This window comes from Hydra viridissima, unplaced genomic scaffold (assembly GCF_058129835.1).
Source record: "Hydra viridissima isolate aposymbiotic clone 2 unplaced genomic scaffold, HvirCarnegie_v1 scaffold_4, whole genome shotgun sequence".
Taxonomy (NCBI): Eukaryota; Metazoa; Cnidaria; class Hydrozoa; order Anthoathecata; family Hydridae; genus Hydra; species Hydra viridissima.
In genome coordinates, this window is record NW_028324303.1 from 10,992,899 (window position 1) to 11,018,720 (window position 25,822).

At 26.6% G+C, this 25,822-nt stretch overlaps 2 protein-coding genes across 5 annotated transcripts; both read left to right on the forward strand.

Annotated features, from left to right (window-relative positions):
• LOC145183049 (phosphatidylinositol 4-phosphate 5-kinase type-1 beta-like) lies at positions 1 to 15,372 on the forward strand. Its single transcript, XM_090086385.1, has 20 exons — positions 1 to 145; positions 873 to 928; positions 1,028 to 1,120; positions 1,224 to 1,274; positions 1,447 to 1,526; positions 1,661 to 1,735; positions 3,046 to 3,088; positions 3,397 to 3,549; positions 3,751 to 3,810; positions 4,642 to 4,725; positions 5,828 to 5,983; positions 6,107 to 6,190; positions 7,060 to 7,099; positions 7,197 to 7,284; positions 8,184 to 8,267; positions 8,468 to 8,516; positions 12,247 to 12,331; positions 12,506 to 12,571; positions 14,274 to 14,351; positions 14,478 to 15,372. Exons 1-20 carry the CDS (start codon positions 91 to 93, stop codon positions 14,897 to 14,899), a joined length of 1,902 nt encoding a protein of 633 aa, XP_089942511.1. The 5' UTR covers positions 1 to 90; the 3' UTR covers positions 14,900 to 15,372.
• A 438-nt stretch (positions 15,373 to 15,810) lies between these two features.
• On the forward strand, positions 15,811 to 25,338 carry LOC145182925 (two pore channel protein 2-like). 4 transcript variants are annotated; one of them, XM_090086382.1, is made up of 20 exons: positions 15,840 to 16,020; positions 18,414 to 18,492; positions 18,572 to 19,028; positions 19,107 to 19,189; positions 19,301 to 19,415; positions 19,546 to 19,674; positions 19,770 to 19,892; positions 19,988 to 20,106; positions 20,178 to 20,279; positions 20,375 to 20,501; positions 21,213 to 21,414; positions 21,492 to 21,636; positions 21,740 to 21,904; positions 22,123 to 22,187; positions 22,271 to 22,352; positions 22,473 to 22,542; positions 22,668 to 22,893; positions 23,119 to 23,209; positions 23,284 to 23,403; positions 24,878 to 25,338. In XM_090086382.1, the coding sequence occupies exons 3-20, from the start codon at positions 18,876 to 18,878 to the stop codon at positions 25,155 to 25,157; spliced, it is 2,397 nt and encodes a 798-aa protein (XP_089942508.1). In that variant the 5' UTR covers positions 15,840 to 16,020; positions 18,414 to 18,492; positions 18,572 to 18,875; the 3' UTR covers positions 25,158 to 25,338. The 4 variants fall into 4 exon arrangements, 3 of the variants coding, with proteins under 3 accessions (XP_089942507.1, XP_089942508.1, XP_089942510.1); XM_090086381.1 differs by having other exon boundaries at positions 15,811 to 16,020; positions 18,414 to 19,028; XM_090086384.1 differs by lacking the exons at positions 15,840 to 16,020; positions 19,301 to 19,415 and having other exon boundaries at positions 17,805 to 19,028.
• Positions 25,339 to 25,822: the final 484 nt, after the last annotated feature.

The window sequence follows — 25,822 nt, forward strand, 5'->3', positions numbered from 1 at the left end:
TGCTCTAATAAAAGTAAAAGTTTTAGACATTTTTTTCAGTCTATTCATATCTATGTAGCATATATCTAAAGAAGAACAAAAATACTTTTCATGATGTCTGAAGCATCTGTTAATCCTTCTACAATGAATGCAGTTCAAAATAATGGTGAATGTTTTACATTTGCTTTTGTAAAGAAATATAAGTTTAAATATAAGTATATTAACTTAGAGTGTATTTTTATTTTCTAGAAAAAAGAAGCTATGTAAATAGTATGATGATGTAACTAATCAAATTTTAAAACATTAAATGTAAATGCAAGAAGTCAACGTTTTAGTTGAATGCTAAGAAAACTATATCATGGATTTGATTAACTGCTCAATAAATTGAAAATTTATCAGCTGCTCAATAAATTGAAACTTTGTTGAGCAGTTCATCTTAGTTCTCATAGAAATTAAATTAATTGGTTTTAAGTACTATTTTTATAGTGCTGTTTTGTCTTTAAAAAGGTGTTAATATTGGCTTATGTATAAATTAATATTAAAAAATAAATTGCTTGTTAATTACTTTTATTTTCAGGATAAAGCAAAACATATCAGAAAATTTAAAATTTTCTTTAGGTATTGTCTATAAAAGTTATATCATAAGGGTAATAAATCTTAATAGTGCAGCTATTAGAATTTTAATACAAATTCTTTTAGTTTTATTACTAAATGTATTTAATTGATTGGTTGTATACACAAAAGAGGTTGTTTAAAGTCAGTTGATAAGAATTAATGGTAAACAGCCTAGCAAAAATCAAACTTTTTTCTACAATATTTTTTATTTTAGAGGAAATTGTTTACTATCATTTTTAGTATTAAGTTCTTATGCACAATTTTTTAACTTTTTTCAGCTTCTACTGAATATCTTAGTAAAAGAGAAGGTTCACGTGCAAGTACTGATGATATGGTAGTAATTAGTTGCATTTTATGCTTTGTCTGAAAGTCTGCCTAAAATTATCAAAGCCATCAGCAATACTTTTATTTTACTTTTAAAATTTTATAAAAGGGTGATAAAAAAGATGCAACTTGGAAATCAAAGTCTGTAATCAAGCAAGGTCATTTAAGAGTGAAAGAAGATGGACAAAAGGTTTACAAAAAGGTTGGTTTTTTTTTTTTTTTTTTTGCACATATAATTGTCTTTTAAGGTAATATTTAGTCAAAAAGTATTTTAGCTCAACTTGATTTATTTTTATCAATTTTAGACTCCAAGTCAAGCAATTATGGATGCCACACAGCTTGGTATTGGTTTTTCAGTGAGATTCTCTCCTTTTAATTAATTTATTTTTCATAGCTTAGTGAATAAAACATTTATGGGTCATATTTTAGATACTTTTAAAAGAATGCTAAAGTTGACAAAGTTCAATTCTTTTAAATGTTTATATTGTACTATCTTGGCTTTCATTACAAACAATATCTTTTTAATAGGTTGGAAGACTGAGTGCAAAACCAGAACGTGATGTTCTCATGGGAGATTTCTATTTTGTTGAAAAAGTTTGGTTTCCAAGGTACTTAACATAAAGTAATTTTTTTACTTACAAGAAAATCAAAATTTATATTTAGTGTAACAAAACACTGCTGTTTGTTTAATTTAAACGTTTATTTATTATTGTTATTTTTTTAAATCTGATTGCTTTTTTAGCTCTGGTTCAAAAGAAACACCATCACATAAGTTTTATGACTTTCGGTTTAAAACATATGCACCCGTTGCTTTTCGGTAAGAAATTTTATTTTGATATAAATAAAAGTTGTTTTAGCTGGTTTGAAGGTCTCTATTGATATTGATGTTATTTAGAATACTTTTAGCATCAATAATGAGTAATGGTAGTATTCACTGCAATTGTGGTCACATTATTGGATTAACTTTTACCAAAAATCTTATGTCAGACATTGTTAAAAATTTTTATTTAAATAAGTGATTGATTATAACAGGCTTAGAAAATATGTGACTTCTTAAATTTGTTATTTCAGCCTATAGAATATGTTATTAATAAATATAATTTTTTAAAAATTGTGTTTTTTTTTTTTCCTTTATGAAATGAGAATAGACAATGACAGATTTTAACAAAAGTAAAAGAGAACATGAAAAAAATTCTAAATAGAATAAGGATAATAAGAAAAAATATTCTTTTTCTTACATTCTTAGTACTTTGAAAAAATGCATAAGAAAATTTTTATATTTTTCTTTAAGGCAAGGCAAATATTTATAAAAAATTTATAAAGACAATAACTTATTTTAGAACAAATAGTGAAAGAATTTTTGAAATGTCATAAAAAAGAAAAATGTTGAAAATGGTTTCTTATAGCTTTTCACAACATCAATTACTTAAATTAACCATTCTTCAAGTGACACAAACTATGTGAACAATAGTATGAAATTATTGCTAAAATATTTCAATAGTATATCAGTAATTCCAGTTGTTTAATTCAAATATTTTCCGAAACCATAAATAAAAGTGTTTTGGTCTTCTGTAAAAACCCTTATACCATGAAATTATATGAGCAACATAAAAAAGTTGTTTTAAATTTTCATCTCTCAAGCAATCTGATTGCAATTCACTTTCAGGACTTTTCTAAAAGTGTGACTTGTTGTTGCAAAACACATTTTTTAACAGCAAAAAAGTGTAATAAGTTTATAACAAAATATAAGTATGAGAATTTAACCTTTGTTTGATGTAGTTTTAATAATTAGGAGTTTCGTTTGAAATTCAGTTTGAATTTCATTTGTACCCTTATACAGTACATCAGTTTACTTGTACCGTCATACATTATATCAGTGACAAACACTAGAACAAAGACAAAGTTTTGCTTAAAAAAATTGTGAATAGAATCAGAAATTTTTAGCACAAATTTTGAATGAAAATAGAAATATTTTCTTATCAAATAAGTTTTTTGAAGTTTTACAGATAATATCAGATTGAGTTATATTATCATAGTATTTGAAATGTAAAAAGAGTAATGTTGCATAAACCTCACAGGAGGCATGATTTAAAGTTTTGTCCCTAATTTTTTTTTTTTTTTTTTTAGATATTTTAGAGACTTGTTTGGTATTCAACCTAGTGATTTTCTTGTATGTAATATTTTGTTATAAACCCTATCATCTGTTTTTATTTGTTATTAACATGTATGAAATTAATACAAAGTTGTTAAGAAATTCTATAATTTTAAACCTTTGAAGATTGTGTTTTATATCTTGTAGTAAAATGTTATTGCTCTGCAGTAACATTTTACTACAAGTAAAACTCTGTATGACTCTGTAGTATGTAGACTTATGTAGGCTATCTTTGTGTCACACCTTTGGTGTATGTTCAGTGTATTTCCTTTGCTTTTAGATATAAAATTTATGTTTAGTTTAATGTTTTAATCCTAATGGTTTAGCTTTCTCTTGCTCATGAGCCAATCAAGGAGATATCAAATCCTGGAGCTAGTGGTTCATTATTTTTTGTGTCTAATGATGATATGTTTATTGTAAAAACTGTTACTCACAAAGAAGCAACTTTCTTACAGCAGCTGCTTCCTGGGTATTACATGGTAATAAATTATTATTGCTTTTTTAAACTTATTTTCTTTTTCATTATTATTTTTAACTTTTATTTTTAAAATTTTTTATTTTTAAAATTATTATCCACAATAGTTTCAGCAGTGTTTATATTGGGGGAAAAAAAAATATTCATTTTGTTAAAATTTTTAAGTTATGTTTTTTTTTGTTTGTTTTTTAAAATTTTGATTTAGAACTTACATCAAAATGCACGTACATTATTACCAAAGTTTTTCGGATTGTATTGTTATCAGGTACATTATGCATACATATCTTATGTGAAATATCAAACGAAAAATTTTACTTTTGTAATATTTTTGGTGTGCTATTTTTTTGGTTAAATACCTTTTATTGATATATGTTTAATCACAAAGAAAAGAGAAATAACTGTTGCCTTTAAATATTATTTAATTTGAAAATCAAATTCTATGTTCAGCATCAGTGTTAGTAACAATAATAATTCTGTTAATAATTAATAATATTAAATAAACTGACAACATTTTTATCTGTCTTTTAAGATAAGTAAAATTTTCTGAAGTTTATTAAAAATAGAACTTTTTATATATTTAAAACAGCAAAGATTTTTTTGTGACAAATTTATATTCATATAAGAACTTGCTTCAATACTTTTTAAAATAAATTTAACTCAAAAAATTATCAATCTATTCATCTGAATTAATGAGTTAGTAAAGTCATTATTTTGTTTATATTTACAAAGTAACTGTGTTTTGTTTTTTGTTGATAAGAAATTAAGTATACTCCTATATCAGTCATTTGAATTAAATCTAAATTAAATTGATTTTTATACTTTGGCATACAAAGTTATAAGATTACAAAAAAACTTGTGATGCCTCAGATACCTTTTATTAGTTTATATTAGTTTCTTATATTAGTTTCTTTCAACCCTTTAAGAGATTGCATAGAGTTGCTTTTTGATTAAATCCAATAAACCTATTTTTCAAAAATAACAAATTATATTTGAATACAATCTTGTTGTACCAAAAACTTTTGCTGCTTTAAATGCATAAAGAGTTATACTTTAACAAACTTCAGAATAAATGCTTTAGGTTTTTTTTTCAATTTAGTCTGGAAGCTCTAATATTAGGTTGACAGTCATGAACAATCTACTTCCTTCGAAGTATAAATGTCATATGAAGTTTGACCTTAAGGTTTGTTTTTAATAACATTTATTTAGCAAATCTTTTTGGAGAGATTTTTCTTTTGAAATTCAGAAAAATGATAAGGATTCCTTTCAAAAGTCTGTAGACTAGTAACTCTAGTCTAAGTTTTTTTTAATTCTTCAAAAAGTTACAAAAAAGTTTAATTGATTCAAATCATTCATTTTATGTGAAAAAATACTTAGGTTTTTGTTTTACATATATGTTTTATATATTCGTTTTATGTGAAATAATATTTAAGCTTGTGTTTTACATATATGTTTTATATATTCCTTTTATATGAAACAATATTTAGGTTTGTGTTTTATGTATATGTTTTATATATTCGTTTTATGTGAAACAATATTTAGGTATGTGTTTTATATGTTTTATATATTTGTTTTATGTGAAACATTATTTAAGTTTGTATTTTATATATGTTTTATGTTTTACATTTACACAAATGGTTATTGTAAATTTTGAAAACAATTGTTAACTATTAACGTAAGGTTAGTAGTTAGTAATTGCTTTATGACATTTCTTAATTTTGTTATTATTATAATGCATGTTATTGAATTTCTTATTATGTTGCCTATGTTTCTGTATTTGTTATTGTGTCAGGTATTTTGATTTATTGTTATTATTACTGCTATTTTTAGTTCGTAATAAATCTTTTAAAAATTAAAGAAATCATTTAGAGATGATTAAATACTTTGATCATCTTTAAAAGATTTTTTTCCTTTATGTTTAAAGTTTTATTTATCTAAGATTTTTATTATCAGTGCAAATAAGAAAAATCATTTATAAATAGTTTTAAAATAATTTGCACATGTAAGACTTAACAGACAAGTTAGTTCTATATAAAATAACCTGTCACTCATAAATGCTATGATTAACAATTATTATAGTGAGGATATTTAATGGCAAAAAGGAACCTATATTGGATTAAAGTCACCTAAAAAACTAAATAGTGGTTTAAGAAAAAATAAGTATAAAGACTTTTAAGATGCCATGTTGCTGATATTATAGATGAAAGTCTGGTATAAAATTTGTTAGTATCTATGTATTTTATTTATTTGTAGGGTTCAACTTACAAAACTTGTTTAATCTGTAGGGTTCAACTTACAAAAGGAAGGCAAATAAAACAGAAAGAGCCAAGAAAAGCCCTACTTACAAAGATCTAGATTTCTTATCAATATTTCCAAATGGAATTCCTTTAGATGCAGATACATATGATGCTGTTGTAAAAACTATACAAAGAGATGTTAGGGTGAGTATGGAGTACAAAATGAGTTGATTGTTTTTAGACTTATATTAAAAAAACTTATTAAAAATGTTAAAAAAACATTTTTTAGGATAATTTAGTGGAAGACTTTTCATCTTGTGATTATAGGTTTTAGAAAGCTTTAAAATTATGGATTACAGTTTTCTTCTTGGTATTCATAATATTGATCAAGCTGAACTTGACCGGGCAGCTGTAAGTAATTTTTCTATGTTTTACCTACTCAGTTATTAAATTTTTTAAACCTTTATTTTTGGTGCACCTTCAATTCTGAATTGTTTCAATTTTTTTTTTTTTTTTTAAATTTTATCAAGATAAAATTATAAATTTTTTTTTTGGTTTATTATAAATCTTTATAAATTATTACAAACTAATACAAATTATTACAAATTATTATAAAATTACTTAAGGTTTACATAAATTATATCAAGAAAGATTTAAGGGAGCAATTATGGTAGATGGCTACTGTTTTTCTATTTTTCATTAAATCCATAATTTTTATTAATTAAAGTTTACTTCATATTATATTTTCAAATTCAAGTTAATTTAACTGCGTTTAAATGCTTGTAAAATAGTCAGAGAGCTTGAATTACCACACATTATATGGAAAATATACTTGCTCCAGTAACAGTTATTGTGCTTGACGAAGCAAAAAGCTGTTCATCATAGTTAAACATGTAAGTTAAAACAATACTCTGATGAAATGAATTTTTGTTAAAAATAAAATCATTAATGAATTTATTATTTTTAACTTTCAATTAAATACTTTAAATTTAGTTTTTAATTTTACATAAATTCAAATACATTTAACACTTGAACAGAACACACACTTAAATACCTAATGAAGTATCATTGCTAAATTAAAAGAATTTCTGTAAATCAAATATAATTTTATTTTTTTCAAAAAATAAATACAACATGTTTTCTTTAAAAAAACTTAAAAATCTATCCTTAAAGTTGAGAAATACCCAACCTTTAGGCATTCTTACACTAAAAAGGAAGGTAAAATTTAAGTGATTTTCAACATTTGTTATAAGTTGAATTTTTTTTTTTTTGTATTAAAGGATATGGTTACATCACCAAGTCATTTGTTAGCAAATCCTGGTAAGCATCAAAAAATACTTACTTTAGTGCAATTTATTAAACTGAAATAAGTTGTTTTTGAAAAATCAGTTCATTTAATTTCCTCCTTAACAATTAGAAAGAGAAGCAAGGCGGAATGAGTTTGGTGCTGCTCTTGAAGCTATTCAAATAAGCAAAGATGATCAGGACCCAGTTAGACCTTGTCCGTAAGATACTGTTGTTTTAAACCAAATATAAAATTTTTAGTAGCATGTTTATTTCAGGGCTCTAACTTTTTCTTTCATTATTATTAAATTTTTCTATTAAAAATATAATCAACTTTAACTAGTTATTCAATTACATCGCTGATGGAATTGCTAATTGACAGAAAAGTTATTTTCTTCCAACCAGCAATTCAATCAGCACAGCAATTTTTAAAGACCATGAATATATTGGAGTATTTTTTAAAATATGTTGATTGTGATTATTTTATTTATATAGAAGGATTTTCAAAGGAGATTTAATCAGCCATAGCTGTGGCCAAAAAAAACATATTTTCTCTGTCTACGTAAATTGATTAAAAATAGTTTTTATCTGTAATTAGTTATATACAAGGATAAAATTTTATTTGCTGCTTACCTTTTAGACTACTTGATCTTAATTGGTTTTTACTTTCTGAGCTTATACTGTTTCAAAGAGTTTATCAATTTTCAAAACAGATATTGATTTCAAAAATAGTGCAAAATTTTATTTAACCTTTGTTTTTGATCACCTCTTAGATTGTTGAATTCTTTTAAACTAAATGCCTATTTTAAAATACTAATTGCAATTATTTATTTGCTGATTTAGAAAGTGAAATAACTCTATTGAGTTCTCTAACTTAATAAATTGTTGTATATGTTTTATTCAAAAAATATATTTCAATAGAAAATGATTCTAGGTGAGCATTTGCAGTATTTTCTTATTTCAAGATTTATTACAGTCACTTGATTGAAAGCAGTAGCTGTTTCTTTTTCCCTGAAAAATGTAGTAGTTTTCCTCAACTTGTTTAAAAATTTACTGAATGTTTCTTTCTTAAAGTTATGTTAAATTTAAACATTTGAAATTTTGTTTGTTTGTTTTTTAGAGTAGGGGGCATTCCTGCAAAAAATGAAAAGGGGGAACGTTTAATTTTGTTTCTTGGAATCATTGATATTCTACAAAATTATAGGTCTGTTCACATGATTTTGCAATTTTTTTTTTTTCAAAACGCATTTTGAAATTTTTCTTTGACTTAACCTGCTTTTCAATTCTTTGACTTAACCTGCAAGTTTTCTGTCTCATAACTTTATATTAGTAAGAGATTTTAAATATTTTAATGATGCTTGATAGAAATATAGCTATTGTAACTTAAAAAATATTTGTATTTAGGCTGGCTAAAAAGATGGAGCATAGCTGGAAATCAATTCTAACTGATGGGGTATATGTTTTTTAAATAACGGTGGATACAAATCACTATATTTTAAATAAAAATCATTAAAACTGATTTTTTTCTTTTAATTAGATTTAAATCTTTTTAATATAAATTAAAATCTAATTATGATTTATTTAAAAATCTCAAAGAATTTTTTCATTTTGTCAATAATAGACTTTTACAGCATCAGTTGTGCAAACATTATTTCTTTAATATTATTTTTAATAACAATAAATATGTTTATGGGAGAAATTCATATACATAAAAAAAAAAGATGAAACATTTTATACTGTAAATATTATACTGTAATTGTGTTTGGTTTGAGTTAGTTCAGGCCTCACATAAAACTATTGAAATGTACTACTAACTATTAGTTATCTTCTAAGGCTTGATCAAACCAATTAAAAACCAATAATTTTCTAAAATAAACCACATTCCAGTGGTTTACTATTTAGAAACCAGTGTTTTTAAATATCTAATTAACCACAAGATAGTTGGAAAGCTTAAGCAACCCAAAAGGTGGACCATAAGAAGGGCTGTGAATACTGATTTACAGCTGACCTCATATGCAAAGACCTCAAAATATATTTTGACTAAAAAAAATGAAATCCAAAAGACATGAAATAACTAAAAAAGTGTCGTGTTACCTTAATCTGCATGGACCTTTTATAAAAACCTTTTGCTGACGAGAAAGTATTTACAGATGATGTGGGTTAAAATCTCAATGACCGATATATTGCTAACTCATCTTCTGATGTGAAAAGAATCTTCATAGCCATGTACTCAGTTGAAGTCATAATTCTGGGAGTTAAAGCATCTGATTGAAAAAAGATCTCTCCATTTTTTAAACCTGTTGAAAAAGTTGGAAATGAAGTTTATTATAACATCCTATAGTTTATGGTTTTGCCAAGGCTGAGAGTGAAATACCCTAATGGAAATTATTTGTGGACCCAACATAGTGCTTTGCTTCATACTGCAAAAAAAGGTCAGAAAATCTCCTAAGACATATTCACAAATTTTTGTCCAGCCACCTTCTAGCCTTAAACCAGCCTAACTTGAAATTCCTGGACTATGCAATCCTGGATCTCATTTTTATTCAGCAATTGACATTAAGTAAATTTATGGGCTGTTTAATCAAAATGTAGGTTTAAGCTATTGAAAATATTTTTATATTTAAAAAAAAGTATAATGTTTTTATAATAAATTATAAATATGTTAAAGTCATAATCTAGTCTCCCTTCTGTTCTTGTTGTTATGCCCTCAGATTCTTCCTGCTCTCTAATTTGCTGTTTTCTCTGGGGGAATTGTATGATTGGTCAGTGGGTTCCAGCCAGATTCTTGGAAAACTATCATTCAAAACTACATTACTTCACCCCTGTTCACACATGATTTTATGTTTCTTTTATGTTTTAAAAATTAACAATTTTAACATAAAATTTCTACCAAAGAGTTCTTTACGAGTGAAATGTAATGCCTAGGACTTGCCTTAATCTCTAACTGGTATACTGAAATATGCCTTATAGGCCTCAGACATATTAGCAGATGCCACAAGTACTTTTTTGCCCTTGGTAAATTGGCTGGAGAGTAAATTTTTTGCCTAATGCTTAGAGTATCCTAATATCATCTTAAAAGAATGTAGATAAATACCCAAATTTCAGATGAAACTAAAATAAACTAGTGGACATTAGTGTGTTTATACTTTTGTTTGTATTGTTAGAAAGTTCTAGAATTTACTCCAAGTTTATTAGGCTATAATTCTGTAATGTTCTAAAAAAAGCTAAATTGTAAAATTTGTAATAAATATTACTAACAAGAATAAAGAGAAAAATCAATCAGAAACATCAACTCAATTTGTCACTTGATCAAATATGACAATTTTAACTTTAGTTTTTACATAATACTTAAATATATTATTTTATTACAGTTTATTTTGCAAAAATTGAGAATAAAAGTATGGGTTCTAACAAGTATGAACTTGTGTTTGTTGCAGAATTTTACCAAAACTTAAGTTGCCTAGGATCTTGTAATTTCCATTTTTTAATTAGTTTAATTAATTTAATTAATATTTCTGCAGGAAAGTAAAATATAAACAAATGGATGAATCATTTGCCTATATTTTACTTTCCTGGAAAAAAAATTTATGACTAAAATCTATAAGGAAATACATTCAGAAAATTTATGACTAAAATCTATAAGCAAATATATTCAGAAAATTTATGACTAAAATCTATAAGCAAATATATTCAGAAAATTATTCAGAAAATTGTATAAAGAAAAGGTATTAGGATTGATATACTCTCCAAAGTCTACAATTTGCATGGCAAATTCCATGGAATTTTTTCTTTGATTTTACTTAGTAGGAATGCACTTACACTAATTGATAATTTTTATTATTGTAATTTTTATTATTGATAGTGTATTATTCTTAAGGAGCAATTTCGAGCCATTCTAAATGGCTTGAAGTCTTGACTTACATACACCAGTATATATAGTAAATCAAAATATATTCTAGGGATGCCTTTACCTGTATTTTGTTGTTTATCCATGTTTGATTAAGTATTCTTGTTTTTAAAAGGTTTCTTATCAAACAACTCAAAGTTTTTCTAGATATCTAAAAGTGTTTATGCAAGTTTTTATATCTATTATGATAAATATTTTGATCAACAAAAAAATTCTTGCTATATGTTTTTGTATTTAGATAATTATAACCCGCTAACTTGTATAATAACAAGATATTAGGTAATTTACATAATTATTAGATGAAGAACAATTTCCCCATATTGACTGTTTTAAGTTTCTGAAGAGGTTGTAGTCACTAGGAGCCAAACCTGGTGAATATGGTGGATGTTCAAGCAATTTGTTCTTTAATTCATTTAATTTACCTATCATCAAAACACTTGTGTGAGCACATGCATTGTCTTAGTGAAAAATGATTTTTTCCTTCGCTAAACCAGGTTTTTTTTTCATTAATTTTAGCATTCAATTGAACTAAAAGGTTACAATAATATTCAAAGTTAATTGTTTTACCTTTTCAATATAATCAATAAAATTCCTTTTGCATACCAAAAAGCTGATGCCATAACTTTTTTTGCTAATTGTCCTAACTTGCTTTGGAGCTGAAGGAGTCAAGAATTGTTTTTTCATGTGCAATTCTTCATGTAAAATATTGAGTACATGTTCGTCTAAGATGCCTATGGTATCAGCAATTTCACATTTTGTTAAACTTGATTAATCATTTACTTGTTCAATGATTTCTTGAATTGTTCCAGTTTTTGGTCAACCACTCTGTGATTCATCTTCAACTCTTGCGCAACCATGTATAAACTCTAAAACCCATTGATGTACAGTTGCAAAAAAGAAGGAGCAGATTTTTTTAACACATTCACCATTTTTTGTATGAATTTCAGTTGCTGATAAAAGTTCCAAAACAAAGAATTTTATCACTGCATTCAGTTTTCTCCATTGTTAAAAAAAATACTCTAACATGTCTATTTCAAATGGCTTGTAAACAAAGAATGAATTAACAGATTACAATAAACTTTTGTGTGTGTTAATTTGAAAGATAATGTATTAAAAAGACATAAAGTTTAATTCCTCTTGTGCGTAAAAGGTGTTGCTTTCAAAACTTTTTAACCAACATGTAGCAAGACATAAGGTAATTTGCATAATAGCAAGACATTAGGTAATTTACATAATAGCAAGATTATATACTTTTTTTTAACTTTATTTTTGATAGGACACAGTTTCAGTGCACAAACCTTCTTATTATGCAAAAAGGTTTCTAGATTTCATCAAAGATCATGTGTTTAAAAGAGTTGGAGGTATTTTTAATAGATTTTGTTGTTCTTTTTTTCCCCAGTCTTTTTAATGACTGGTAAATAAGTATTTTTGTAAGTGTTGCTAAGTAACTAACAAAGTATATTGACAATCAAATGTAGCTTAAATGTATTTAGAAATTTACTGATAAAAATTTATTTCAAGTAACATTGATTTAGTTCAAAGAAGTACAACAAAGCGTCGATCCTATCGCAGTTCTACAGCTGTTCCATTCAATGAAAAAGGTTACTTTATTTACAGAAACACAATAATTATTTACAAAAATAATATTGAAATAATTTATGATAAAAACAATATTGATTGCAATAATTTAGTTGCTAATTTTTTCAACTTGTTTTTAAATTTTTGAAACTTTTTCCACTTTCACCAGATTACCTGAGCAAATTTTTTGTAACCTCAGATATAATGCTTTATGCATAGACTAAGGATAACAAGTTTAAATTTTGATGATAATAAATCATTTGTATTTTTTTGAAAACAATTCTTGATATACAAAGTAATTTTTGCATTTTATTTTGCTAAAACTTGCTTTAATCTTGATTAATAATGAAAATAGCTGAACCAATTTTTTTAAATTTATTATGGCTATTTCTTATTTATAATTAATCAGTAAAAATATAAGAAAATGTGTTTGCTATACAATTTTTGATTTTTTACTTACAGACGTATCAATTTGCATGCACAACAATTAATTGTACAAAACTGTTTTATTATTTGTTATGAATGTTTATGGTTTTTTTAATTTATAAAATATCACTTTAATTATTGAATTTATATTTCTAGAATATTATTTTCAAGAATTATTGACATTTTTGATAAATAAAGGTCATTAAAAACTCTGTTCATTGAACATTATGGCACCCAAAGGTAAGTATTTAAATACTACTCAACGAAAACTTGTTGTAGACTTGGTTAAACAAGGAAATATTTATAGAAAAGTTGAACAAATTACAAATATTCTATTTACAACAGTTGGAGCCATTGTAAATAACTACAAACAATATGAAATGTTTGAAATTCGAACTGGTTGAGGGCGAAAGCTGAAGACAACCTCACGAGATGATAGACAAATTTTAATAATGATTAAAAAATATAGCAAATCATCTAAAATTAGAATTTATTGATGAAAACAATGAATGCTGATTTGTATAACAATATATTGAAATGAAATTTAAAATCTTCTGCTAAAAGTCTTAGGTTGGGAAACAGTTTTTTGTTTCAACAAGACAACGATCCAAAACATACTGCTAAAAAAACTAAAACTTTTTTTGACGAAAATGGCATAAATGTTTTAGAATGGCCTTCACAGAGCCCAGATTTGAATCCAATAGAGCATTTATGGACTTCATTAGATAAAAAAATAGGTAATGGAGCATTTATGAAAAAAGAAAATTTAAAGAAAGCTGTTGTTAAATCATGGTCTAATATTGACAATAATCAAATCAAATGTCTGGTAGAATCGATGCCGAAACGCTTGTTAAATGTAATTAAAGCAAAAGGAGGACTAACTAAATATTAAAGTATATTAATAAAATACAAAAACTTGAAACTGTTTCTCAGTTATTTTAATAAACTGGTATTTTTTCTTAGCTTTAACCTATAAAGTTTTTCTTGTACAATTATTTTATGTGCAAATGTTTTTATCCCCTTCTTTTTGTTTCGAATTCTTAACCAGGTAATTCAAAAGCATAAAGATAAACTTTATAATTTTTTTGAAGGTTTTTTACCAAATAAATAGTTAGAGAAAAAAAAAGTTCTTTATAATTACTGCTTGATATAGTATTTTATTCAAAGATGTTAATTTTATTGAAAAATTACTTTGTACAATTAAATTCTGTTCTCACTGTACATACAAATATAGTTTTACCATTCAAAACTCAATTTTCTTCTGACTGGTTTTTTTAATAAATTAAATTTTTTCTATAGTTCATGACTCATCTATTGCAGAGGCTTCTCTTGATCAAGGGTTTGATGGTTTGTCTCTTCATTCTGAAAATGATTTAGGTAAAGACTTAAATCATTTTTTGCTACACAGCTTTATTATTTATTAACTTGTTAACGCTTGTTTTTTAAAATCATTAAAATTTTTTTCCCTACTTCAATTCCTAATTTTTTAAAATACTTATTTAGCATATAAGCTAAAAATGAATAAGGTTGTGACTATAGTGGAACCAGTGAGTGAATTTGTTGAAGAAACTGTTTTAAAAGGAAATGTTTTGATTTCTGGCAACCAAGTTGATAAAAAAGAAATAGAGAATGAAGATTCATTGCTTGAAAATGATGGTGGGGAGAAACACTCATCAAAGTTGTATGTCATCATTGATTCACAACCTACTCAATCTTCAACAAAAAATTCAGTTCTTGAAGCTGATCAGTTTGAGAATGCAGTTCAAAGTGCCAACCAATATAATGAAATGACTGACAAAAACAATATACTAAATTCAATCTCTGTAAATCTAAGTATGAACATAGTTGAATCTAATTTTGTGTCTAACGAAGTAGTATCATCCGAAGACAAAACAGAGGAAACTTCCCTAGAGTCCAAGTTTTAAATGAAAAAGGATTTTATTGTAAAGTAATATTGTATAATTGTAGATTTTGGTGACAAAAAAAAAACCAATATATTGTGAATGGTGTGTAAAAGCTTCATCATCATTTTAACTATTTGAAAGCAAGGAGATATCATTTTAATCATATTTTTATATTGAGAATATTTAGTTTCTCTTCTCTTTTTTTCATCAGCATTTCATAAACTTTTTTTTTTTAATTCTGTTGGTTAAAATTTTTTTGTGTGTATCTGAGTTTAATGAATGAAGTTTAAGGTGTGAAAGGTGTTTGACAATCTCTTCAAACTTCAACTGTACAGTCTTTGCAATGGTCTATTAGATCATTTTTGTATATAATTTTGATAAAATAATTTTTATTAATTGCTGTACTCTTTATGTTGAAGCTATGTTTATTATACAATTGTAAACAAGGAAAATCCTTAAAACTATGAAATAAAAGGTTTTTTATTTGCGCATAAGTTTCTTTCTATTTTTGTTTAAATATGTTTTGATTGCTAGTTAAGTGACTTTGTAATTTGAAAATTAGTAACACTTGAAAAGCACCACTTGTCTGATAAGAAACTCTTTTTATTTGACAAAGGTCTTCTATATAAACTGATGCCTCTTTTTATAAATTTTATTTCTATGAGATCATTATTTTCTACTAATAAAAAACAAGGCAAAAAAAATTTTTTTCTATTCCATTATTTAATCCTTCTTGTTGCCCTGGCAAGTTTAATGTTGATGTTTATTTTCATGTTGCTTTTGACATTTAATTTGTACAAGTGTTGTTTTTTTCTTAACTTAACAATTTTTTTTTTTCTTTTTTTTTTCTTTTTTTTAAGGAATTAAAAAAGTTAATAATTGTCTTTTATAATGGCTTCTAAAATAATGGCATCTGTTATAATTGTTTTTTAAAGTAATGGCATCTGTTATAATGGCTTCTAGACATTGTAAACTACCAACAAACTATTTTTTGCTACATTTGTGAATGTATTATTGGATTTGCTCAAGTAAAATGAGTGATTTAAAAGATACAAAGAATTACCTGTGGCTGTAGCAATTCAGGATTAAATGGTTAAGAAGCACCTAGAAAAGCCATATAAGAAAGCAAAGGACAAGAAGAAGTTAGTTTATTTGATCAGTATTTTTAATAAATTGTTCAATATTTTTTTGTCAGTAAATATATAATTTTGGCTCAGTAAATATATAATTTTTTGGTCAGTAAATATATAATTTTTTGGTCAGTAAATATATAATTTTTTGGTCAGTAAATATATAATTTTTTGGTCAGTAAATATATAATTTTTTGGTCAGTAAATATATAATTTTGGCTCAGTATTTTTAACAAATGATCAGTATTTCATTTAGTTTTTTCAGTACAAAAATTAAAATTGGTCAGTATAAAGATTAAAATTAGTCAGTAAAAACAGAAGTTGGTCAGTAAAAGTTTTATTTATACACTTTAGCATAATAATTGATCTCCAAATATTTAACAGTATGAATGTTATAGCAGCTTTGAAGTAATAAATTAAAATCAGTCAGTAAAATCACAAGTTTGTCAGTAAATTCATTTTTTCACTTTTGAACAATAATTGATCTTTGAGAATGATAATAATTGAACAATGTGAAAAGGGTAGCAAATTCAAAGTGAAGTAACCTGTCTCTTAGTAATGCTCTAGTAGATTTCTTTCATCTCCCATGTTTTCTTTTTTTACCAATAGGAATGTCTTTTGTTGCCAGTGGGAGTTTACAATTTTCTTCATTTTTGATCACAGTTAAGATCTAGAGTTGAGAAGTTTTTTGTTTGAATTGGTTAAAAGTCTTCCATTTCATTTGTTTGATGTAGTCTTATTCTGTCTGAGTAGTTTTTGTTTCATTTACAGGTAAATATTATTTAGTTGATTCATCTTTTTGTAGAGATTGATTTTTTGAAAATGTAAAAAATACTTTCAATTATAACTCTAAATCTGCAATTTTTTCATTGAAACATATGGCCATTTCAAATACATGAAAATAGCTATTTATACCAGTGGTACCAACTTGTAAGACAGGGAACCCTTGCCAATTTAATTTTTACATAGCATCAACATATAATTTTTCTTTAAAAAGTTTTATTTTCCTGAAACTTGATGCTTGGTTTCTTTTCTTGAAGTTTGGTTTCTTTTCCTGAAGCTTGAAGCCTTGAAGTTTTTTTGATTGATACAAAAATTTGGAATTTGGAATTAAAAAATTTGGAATCTTGGACATCATCATTTTCTTGTTCTTCATATGAACTATCAGAGTAAACATTTTTGTTATTTACTCTAAAAGGCTCACCCTCACTGTTGGGAACATTATTGTCTATGTACCATTGTTCTAATTCACCAAGAGAACTGGATGTATTGCTTTATTTTTTTCCTTTTTGTAGGCAGATAAATAGTTTTGTAGTTGTTTCATTTGGTGGCCATTATCTTCAAGGGTTCCTAAAATTCTTTTGGTCTCATAAGTTAGTCACATTTTGTTAATTTTAGTTTTTTAAAACATTCGAATGGCTTCTTTGGACATATTGTTACTGTCATGTTCATGTCCATTTTCAGTTCTGTAACTTATTGCATTGTCACTTGCTGAATCAAATAAAAGATAAACTGCAGCATCATATTGCTTTTTGCATCTTTGATTTGCTTTTTATTTATAGTACAAGTTTTTTCCATTTTTAGTGTAATCAGAATAATTATAACTCAGTTGATCTTCTACTGTTATTGCTGGAAGAAACAAAAGAAGAAATAAGTAAAAGGAAGACGAGAAAGAGAGAAAGAGAAGAAAAGAAAAAGAGAGAGAATTAGAGAAGAGAGAGCAAAACACATCTCCTCTTCTTTCTCTCTCCTCACTTTCTCTCTTGTCTCTCTCATCTATCTCTCTAAAAAAATATGAAATGAGCCTAAATGTTTGTAAACCAAAATGGCTCTCAGGTGTAAAAGTCTGTTGACCTAACTGCAATGAACCTAACTGTCTGAAATCTAGCTGTCTGATGACCTAAAAACTGTTTACCTGCAATTGCATCTTTCTTGTTCAGGTATGTTACACATCTTATCCCCTCACATTTTTGTTTCCATTTCCTTGGTTTCAATGATGCTTACTCTTCTGTGTCATTTTCTTTTTCATTAAACAACTTGTTTATTGGTACAAATTTTTCCATTTTTTCAAACTTGCTTTGCTCAGTGTTTAGAAATGACAATTTTTCATATTACTTTAAGTAAATTCATAAGTTTGTATTTAAATAAATTGAAGATCATTTTAGTTAAATAACTGACCACTTGGTTAACATACTGACCATTTAACTAAAAGCTGATAGCTAAAATAGTTAACTGACAGCTAATATGTAATGCTAACCATTTGATTAAAATACTGACCATCTCAATAAGTTACTGAAAATTTAAATTAAAAAAATACTGACCGACTCATTAAAAATACTGACTTGTTAAATGGCACTCTATTAAAAAGCATAGAGAAATGTTTTACCATGACATTCACATTGTAGGGAAGCAATACCAATGAAGATCAGATAAAAGCAATCCAGCGTAAATTTGTAAACTTTTGAAAGTAAATGGTAGTTAAATGTAAATTTATATATTAACACTTGTAATTCAAATTAAATGTAAATGTTAATTTAACGATTTCCATGTAAATGTATAGTAGTTTTGTTTTCTAAGAGTGGGATCAGCTGGATCACACAGCATTAAGCTTACAATCATTTTAGCTAGATAAAAACTGAAATAATTTTCAGTTTAAAGATGCATATATAGACCTAGAAACATCAAAATTTTAAATGAAATGGAAAATTGTGTTAGCTCTATTGTATTTAGTAATATAGCTTTCTTTAGAGAAAACATTAAATAGATTATTCAGATCTTTTAAATAGGATTTGTGACAATTAGTTTAAATATATCTAAAAAAAAGTTTAGGAAAATAAATAAAAATAATAAGTAAATATGGTTAGAAAATGATGGTTGACTCACCTAGTCACATCAATAATGACAATGGTGAAGCAAAAAACCACTCTATTGATGAGTTCTCAGATGATTTTCATGGCAATGAAGGAATAACATTTGAGTCATTTGATGCTTATAAAGATTACAGAAATGATCAGGAGTTTGTATGTTATTATCAAACTTTTTTTAATGATAATTTTTTTTTTTGTTATCAAATTCATTTTTTGAATAAATCCTTTCAGATAACATTGTTAGCCAGTACTTATGTTGATGAAGCAATTAATGGCAGGAATGGGCACTTCATTCCTGAACCAGACCCATTAAGGTACAAAGTTGTTTCTTAAATTTAAGAAAATGATAACAAGCATGCTCATGGTGATGATCATGATCATGCTTATCAATAGTGGTGATGATTTGTTCATATGTTGTTTTTCAGGAAATACCATTGGTATAATAAAAAAAGTGTAAGAGTGTGTCTTTGCATACTTATATGGACAAATATCTCACTTGTATTATTTGAAAAACCTGCAGTTTTTGAATTGCCTTATTGGGTGTGTGTTTTTTAGCAAAGTTTCTTCTTTTGTTAATTTACTTTTTTTTATTTTAAACATTCTAAAATTGGTGTTTAAAGTTTAGTTTAAGCTTACAACTAGGAAATAACTTGTTATAACTTGTTTATAGGCAACTATGCTTGTGGAATTGATCTGTATAGTTGGGTATGCAATAAGAGTGTACCATTCATGGTACTTTATGCCTATAAGTCGTCATTGGAAAGACAAAAAGATTGTTTTGGTGTTCTCATGCATACTTGTATATTGTGTTTAATTGTTTTTTTTAAGTTATATAAATTTTTTTATATAGAAACTTATCTAAATTGATAAATAATGAGTCATCTTTGTCTTCAGCTTACTCTGATTGATATGGGTCTTTATGTTATCTTAATTCAATTTAAACAAAAGAAGTATGCTATACGTTGGTCACGCGTTTTAAGGCCTGTATTTATGATTAACTTCAGTGAAAGCAGACAGGTTGTAAACTCTTTTTCTTATTATTTTTTTATTATTATTATTAAAGCATTTTAATTTCATAGATATATTTTCTTTTTGTTTTTTTAATTGTATAGATCCGACGAGCTATACGTAACATTCGCAGAATCATACCAGATATATCTAATGTCTTAGCAATGTTTTTCCTTTTAATTGGTCTCTACTCCTTGCTTGGCTTGAAACTCTTTGGAAAAAGGTAGATAAAATTTACTTCAAATCATAAAAAACTTTTTTTATAAAACAAATATAGGATTAACTCTGCTTTAGAAATTTCAAGGATATTCAAGGAGAACCTTACTTTGTCAACTATTGGGATATATATTTTAAATTGTATGTGCTAACAACTACTGCTAATAATCCTGACATCATGTAAGTTATCATGATTTTATAAATAATCTTTCAATATGTTTTACCAATTTTATGGTCTTAACTTATAATTTTCATACTTAAATTTTGAAATTTAGGATTCCAGCTTATAATGAAAGCAACTGGTATTCACTGTATTTTGATGTCTTCACAATAGTTGCAATGTATATCTTTGTCAGTATATTCTTGGCTGTTATATACCAAAATTATCGTCAGTACTTAAAGGTAACTAGTTATCTGATATGTTTTAATACTTTTTAGATACACCAAATCAAGTTTTAGTTGTTAGAAAGTTTAGAGAATAAGATATTTCATGCTTGCAACTATGCACATTTCTTCTGTGTACAGGGTCAGCATTAGTAATACTAAACAATAAGGCATGTAAACTATTGCACATTCTTTAACAGAATATTCAGTTGTTTGTACTTTTTTACATTGCTCAGTTTGGCTGACATAGCTATTCATTCAGATGGCTAGATGAAATAAGTATATATTCCCTTTAATTTCTTTTTACCAAGTGGGATAGAGCAGAGTTTTGTTGGAAACAGGAATAGTTCTTCGGTATAATTTGGAATAATTCTTTCGATATTTGATTGTAAAATACTTATTTTGCAGCAAATTCTGCCTCATAAAAGTTTGTAATAGTATGCTTAATGAGTTGCTTGTTAGCTCTTAAATTTAATCAATATTGCATAAAAATTTCTTTATAGTTTTAAAACAAAAATAAAACTTTGTTGGTGGACCCAACAATTAAATATTGGTATCACAATTGCTGGCTCATAGCCTGTTTATTTTAATGTAATAGTTTGATTAGACATATACTTAAATACTCCTGTTCTTTTGAGTCCTTGTTATGTTTAGAACTATTAGAATTTAGTTCTTGTATTTTTTTCAGTATATTTTCATGCTTTTGATTAAGTTATTCTCTTTCTAAAGAATGAGGTAAGAGCATTCGTGTATCAAAAGCGTCGCAACATGAAATTAGCTTTTGATTGCTTGAAAGTTAAACATGGTTCCAAATGGGTTGTCACTTTTTCCAAATGGAAACATTTGCTACATCTTATAAAACCAAAAATGAGTCCAGTACAAGCTATGCTATATTGGAGAGTTTTAGATGAGAAAGAAGAAAAAATGATAGGTACTTGATTTTTTTTGGTGTTAAACAAAGAATTGATAGTAAATAAGTATAGCAGCAAATTGCTATTTGATTTTTAGATTTCAATAGTTTCTCTCAATTTTGTGATCTGTTAAACATCAAGATGGATTCAATGAGCGTTAGAGGGCATCTTTTTATGCGTTTAACACCAAAAATATATTTTTCAAAATTTGGCATTTTTCTGCAGAAATGCGTCAAACATAAGTAAGAAAATTTAATGGGTTTCCTTTATATATTGTAAATTTTTCTGATTCTCTTAAATTTCCTTTGAGTTTTTTTAATTTTCTTTACGCTGCACTTTATTTAGATTTTTTATCTATTTCTTTGACTTGGTAATTATTTTGAACGCCGTCTGTATTGGATTAAATTATGACAATACCGAACCGTTATTTCTGACTCTCTTCAACATAGAGATCCTACTTAAATTCTACACTTTTGGTCCACAAGAGTTCTCAAGTAAGCTTTGGAACAAGTAAGTTTGTTGATGCTTTTTTATAATATACGACATATTTTCTATACAAAGTAGTATCTGAAATATGCAACATACTATAAAGGCAGGTTGTTAAATACTAATAAATAAAATGAATAGTAATAAGGAATTGACCAATTGTTCTAAAAGAATTACTCCATTTTAAATTTATGAAATAGCGTACTTTTTTAATAAACAGTTTTTTGAATGCGAATATGTAGGTTTGATACTGCTGTGATAATGCCTGCCACTTTATTGTACATTTTGAAATCAATTACTGAGATAGGTAAAAAAGCTTCGCTGTTTCTTCTTGTTTACTTATAAAAAAATTTTTTTCTTGTAATAAATGTTTTCTTGTTTATTTTGCAGTTCGTTACAGTGAGTTTATGTTGGAATGTTTGCTGATTTTTCGAATATTACGTTTATTTAAAATTATTGCGAGTAATAGTCGGTATGTTTTACTTTGTCTTTCTTGTTTTAGTAAATCTCTTTAATTGTATGTCGTCTCCTTTCTTAAACATATTTTAGTAAACCTCTTTATCTATTGACTCCTCTTTGATTGCTCGTTTAGTTTAAATGTTATTCTGAAGACCATCATGCAGATTGGACCAGCTATTGTTACGTACGGTGGAATCGTTTTTGTAGGCCTTTCATTTCTAATATTGGATTTTTATTGTTTTATTACTTTTATATAACCTTTAAGTTCTTTTATGAATTCAAGGTTTTTTAATTTAAAGCTCTTGCTTAAAATGAGTCCTTACCTTAGATATTATATTACATATATGCCGTTATTGGTATGGAAATCTTCAATAACCTAGTAAATGGCTATCATAGTTATGATAAAAGCAACGCTACTGTCAATGCCCTCTGTGGAAATACCAGATTAAATAATTCTGAGTTCGTTCGGTTGAAATATTGCGAAAAGAACTTCAACAATGTGGTGAAATCCTTTAACATTCTATTCGACTTAATGAACGTAAACCAATGGCACAGTATCTTTTTCCAATATAAATCAATTTGAGAAAATATTATTTAGCTGCAAATAAAAGTATTTTTACCTTCTTTTACGGGCTTTTTTACGAAAATAGTTTCAGTATAAAGTATTTATAGTTTTTTTTTTTTTTTTTTCTTTTTTTTATTCTTAGTTTATGATAATAAACTTTTAGTATTGGAATTTTAGATTTAAATACTATATTTTTAATCTTAACTGTATGCAGTTATTACCGATGGTTTTGTTCGAGTAACCAATCGCTTTTCTCGTCTTTACTTTGTATCTTTCCACTTACTATGTGTGATTATTGTTCTCAAGTAAGTATTGTTTTTTGACTTCTTAGTTGTGTTATAGTCGTACGAAGTACTTTCATTCTTTGTTCGTTTTTTAGTATTTTTGTTGCGTTTATCTTGGAGGCATTTATTGTTCAGTATTCACTTTCAAAGCGGAAGTTTCAGGTGGCGTTAGAGAAGAAGATATTAGAGAAAGGAATAGTCACGCCAAATGCTGAGTAAATTCTTTAGTGATATCGTTATTATTAATTTTCGCCGTTTGGTTTTTTGGTTTTTAAGTGAATAATAACGAATAAAGTACAAGCTTCTTTACCAGTCGTTTGAAATCATTTTGAAAAAAATATTTTTAGATATACAGTTATAAGATTCTAAAAAATTGCGATCTCGTATGCCTTTCGCTTTTTTGTTTCAACCTTTTAAGATGCATGCGCAGAATTGCTATTCAATTAAATCGTTAAACTTATTTTGAATAACATTTACGCATCAATATAAACTTCTTACATAAAAACTCCTCTGTTTTAAACGCACAGAGCTCCACTTTACTTCAGAAATTTTGATTTATCTTGAAAGATTTATATAGAAGTTGGTACTCTGAGGGCGGCGTTTTTAATAAGTAAGTTTATCTGTGTTAGTTGTATCATTTGTAGTGTGAAAAGCGTAAGGAGATATGGTTGCGAGGGTTATGTGGAAAAAGTTGTGCAGAGGTTGGGATCGAAGTTTGGGTATTGTTTGGTTAAGAAAGGGCAAGGTCTGGGGATTATTTAGTTAGGATTGGGCAAATTTTACTCGTGAAAGGGTTAAGGTTGTGTTTATCGTCCTCAGTATATTCTATTATACAATATATCTCAATAAACGTTCTATTAGTGTGTAATGGTTAGCAACCTTATTCATTACGTTAATAAAATTACAAATGATATTTTCTTACTCTTGAAATGTTTAATACCTTTTTTATCAATTTCTTCTCTTCTTTTTTCTTTAAACGAATCTCTTCTTTTTCTTAATTGGAAACGGCCAAAATTTCTGTTTATTCTTCTTTAATATTTTATCTGGCTTTTGTTTAATTTTTTTGTTAATTATCAAAAGATTCTCTCTTTTTTTCTTTAATCACTTATAAACTTCTTGTTTATCCAAAAACTTTTTAAACACAAAAACTTTAAAAATTCTTCTGAAAAACTTTCTCTAAAAGTTCTTCTGAAAAACTTTCTCTAAAAATTCTTCTGAAAAACTTTCTCTTACTTCTCTGTAAAACTCCGTCTTTCTCTCCTCTGTCCGTCAAACTTTATTTTTTGAGTTTTTATTGTATTTGCTTGTTTTCGGTTGCGATACCTATTCTTTTATTTATATGGCAGGTTGACGAGTCTTCGTGTTTCAGTCTTTTCCCAGTTGTTTTTATCTTTTCCTCTTACCGCAATTTTTACTTACTTGACAGGTTGATAAATAATCGTGTGTACATCTTTTGCCAGTCGTTGTTTGTAACTTCTTTCCGTTTTATCATTTATTTACATGACAGGTCGATTTTTCATCATACGTCTATTCCGATCGTTGTTTTTTATTTTAGAGATTTATAATTATCTCTCCTCACAGTACTTTGTTTATTGTTATTCGTTAAAAACTGTAAAACCAAACGCCGATACTTTATTATGAAGCTTACCCATGTGGGGGATACTTAATGATTGTTTTTCTTTCTTATAGACCGTATTCGTCGACAAGCTTTTCCAACAATCTTGCTAATAATGATAGTGAATTCAATATACAAGAATATCTTGATAAAACAGGTATGACTTTTCAACTTCGCAAGAGTCAGTGGAGAAATGCCGAATATTTGCTTCAGCAAATGTTTGAAGATGAGTTAGACGAAAAAGACTTGGGAATGGAGTTTAATGACGATTTCGATGATTTAGAACCAACCACTATCCACGCAGTTAATACAACTGTAAATAGAGAAACCTTGCATAATCTAGATTTGCTTTAAGAAATTCATGAATAAAATAAAAAAATTTGAAAGTATATTAACAGAGTTTAATCTGAGAGATTTTTTTTTTTAATTTGCTAATATAATTGAAATTATAATTTGTTCGAAATCTTTAAAGTTTTATTTGATATTTGCAGCTGTAATTGTTTTAAATAGCATTAAATAAATTTTAATTTGCAAATCATTCAGTAATAAATAAGACGAAATATTATCTTAATTTGCTTTGTCTAACTCGTTTTTTTGTCATTCTAGATCATAAAAATCATGGATCTTCCTGTTCTGACCTAATGTAGACAGTCTGTTTAAATGTTATCGCTAGTAAATATTTCAGTCGTCCCTAACCTCATTTTCTAACAATGTTTTTTTTAAAAAAAATAAAAAACGGATACTTTGTCCTTTTTTTAACATTAGCATGAAACAATTAGCATCAACCTGCAGTGCAGAAGTTAGATCTTTTGTACCTTCTCCATCCTTTCCTTCTAAAAAGAAAAGTCTTCCAAAAAAACAGCTAATAGGGGGCCATGCAGAATTGAAAGCCGAAAGTTTTTTAAAAAGTTACTTGATTTCGCAATTTCATAAGCTGCAACTCCGTCTCGCTCAACCTGAACTATTGTTATTATATTCAAAATTGTTTTTGCGCGTTTTGATTGTGATGATCTTCACCT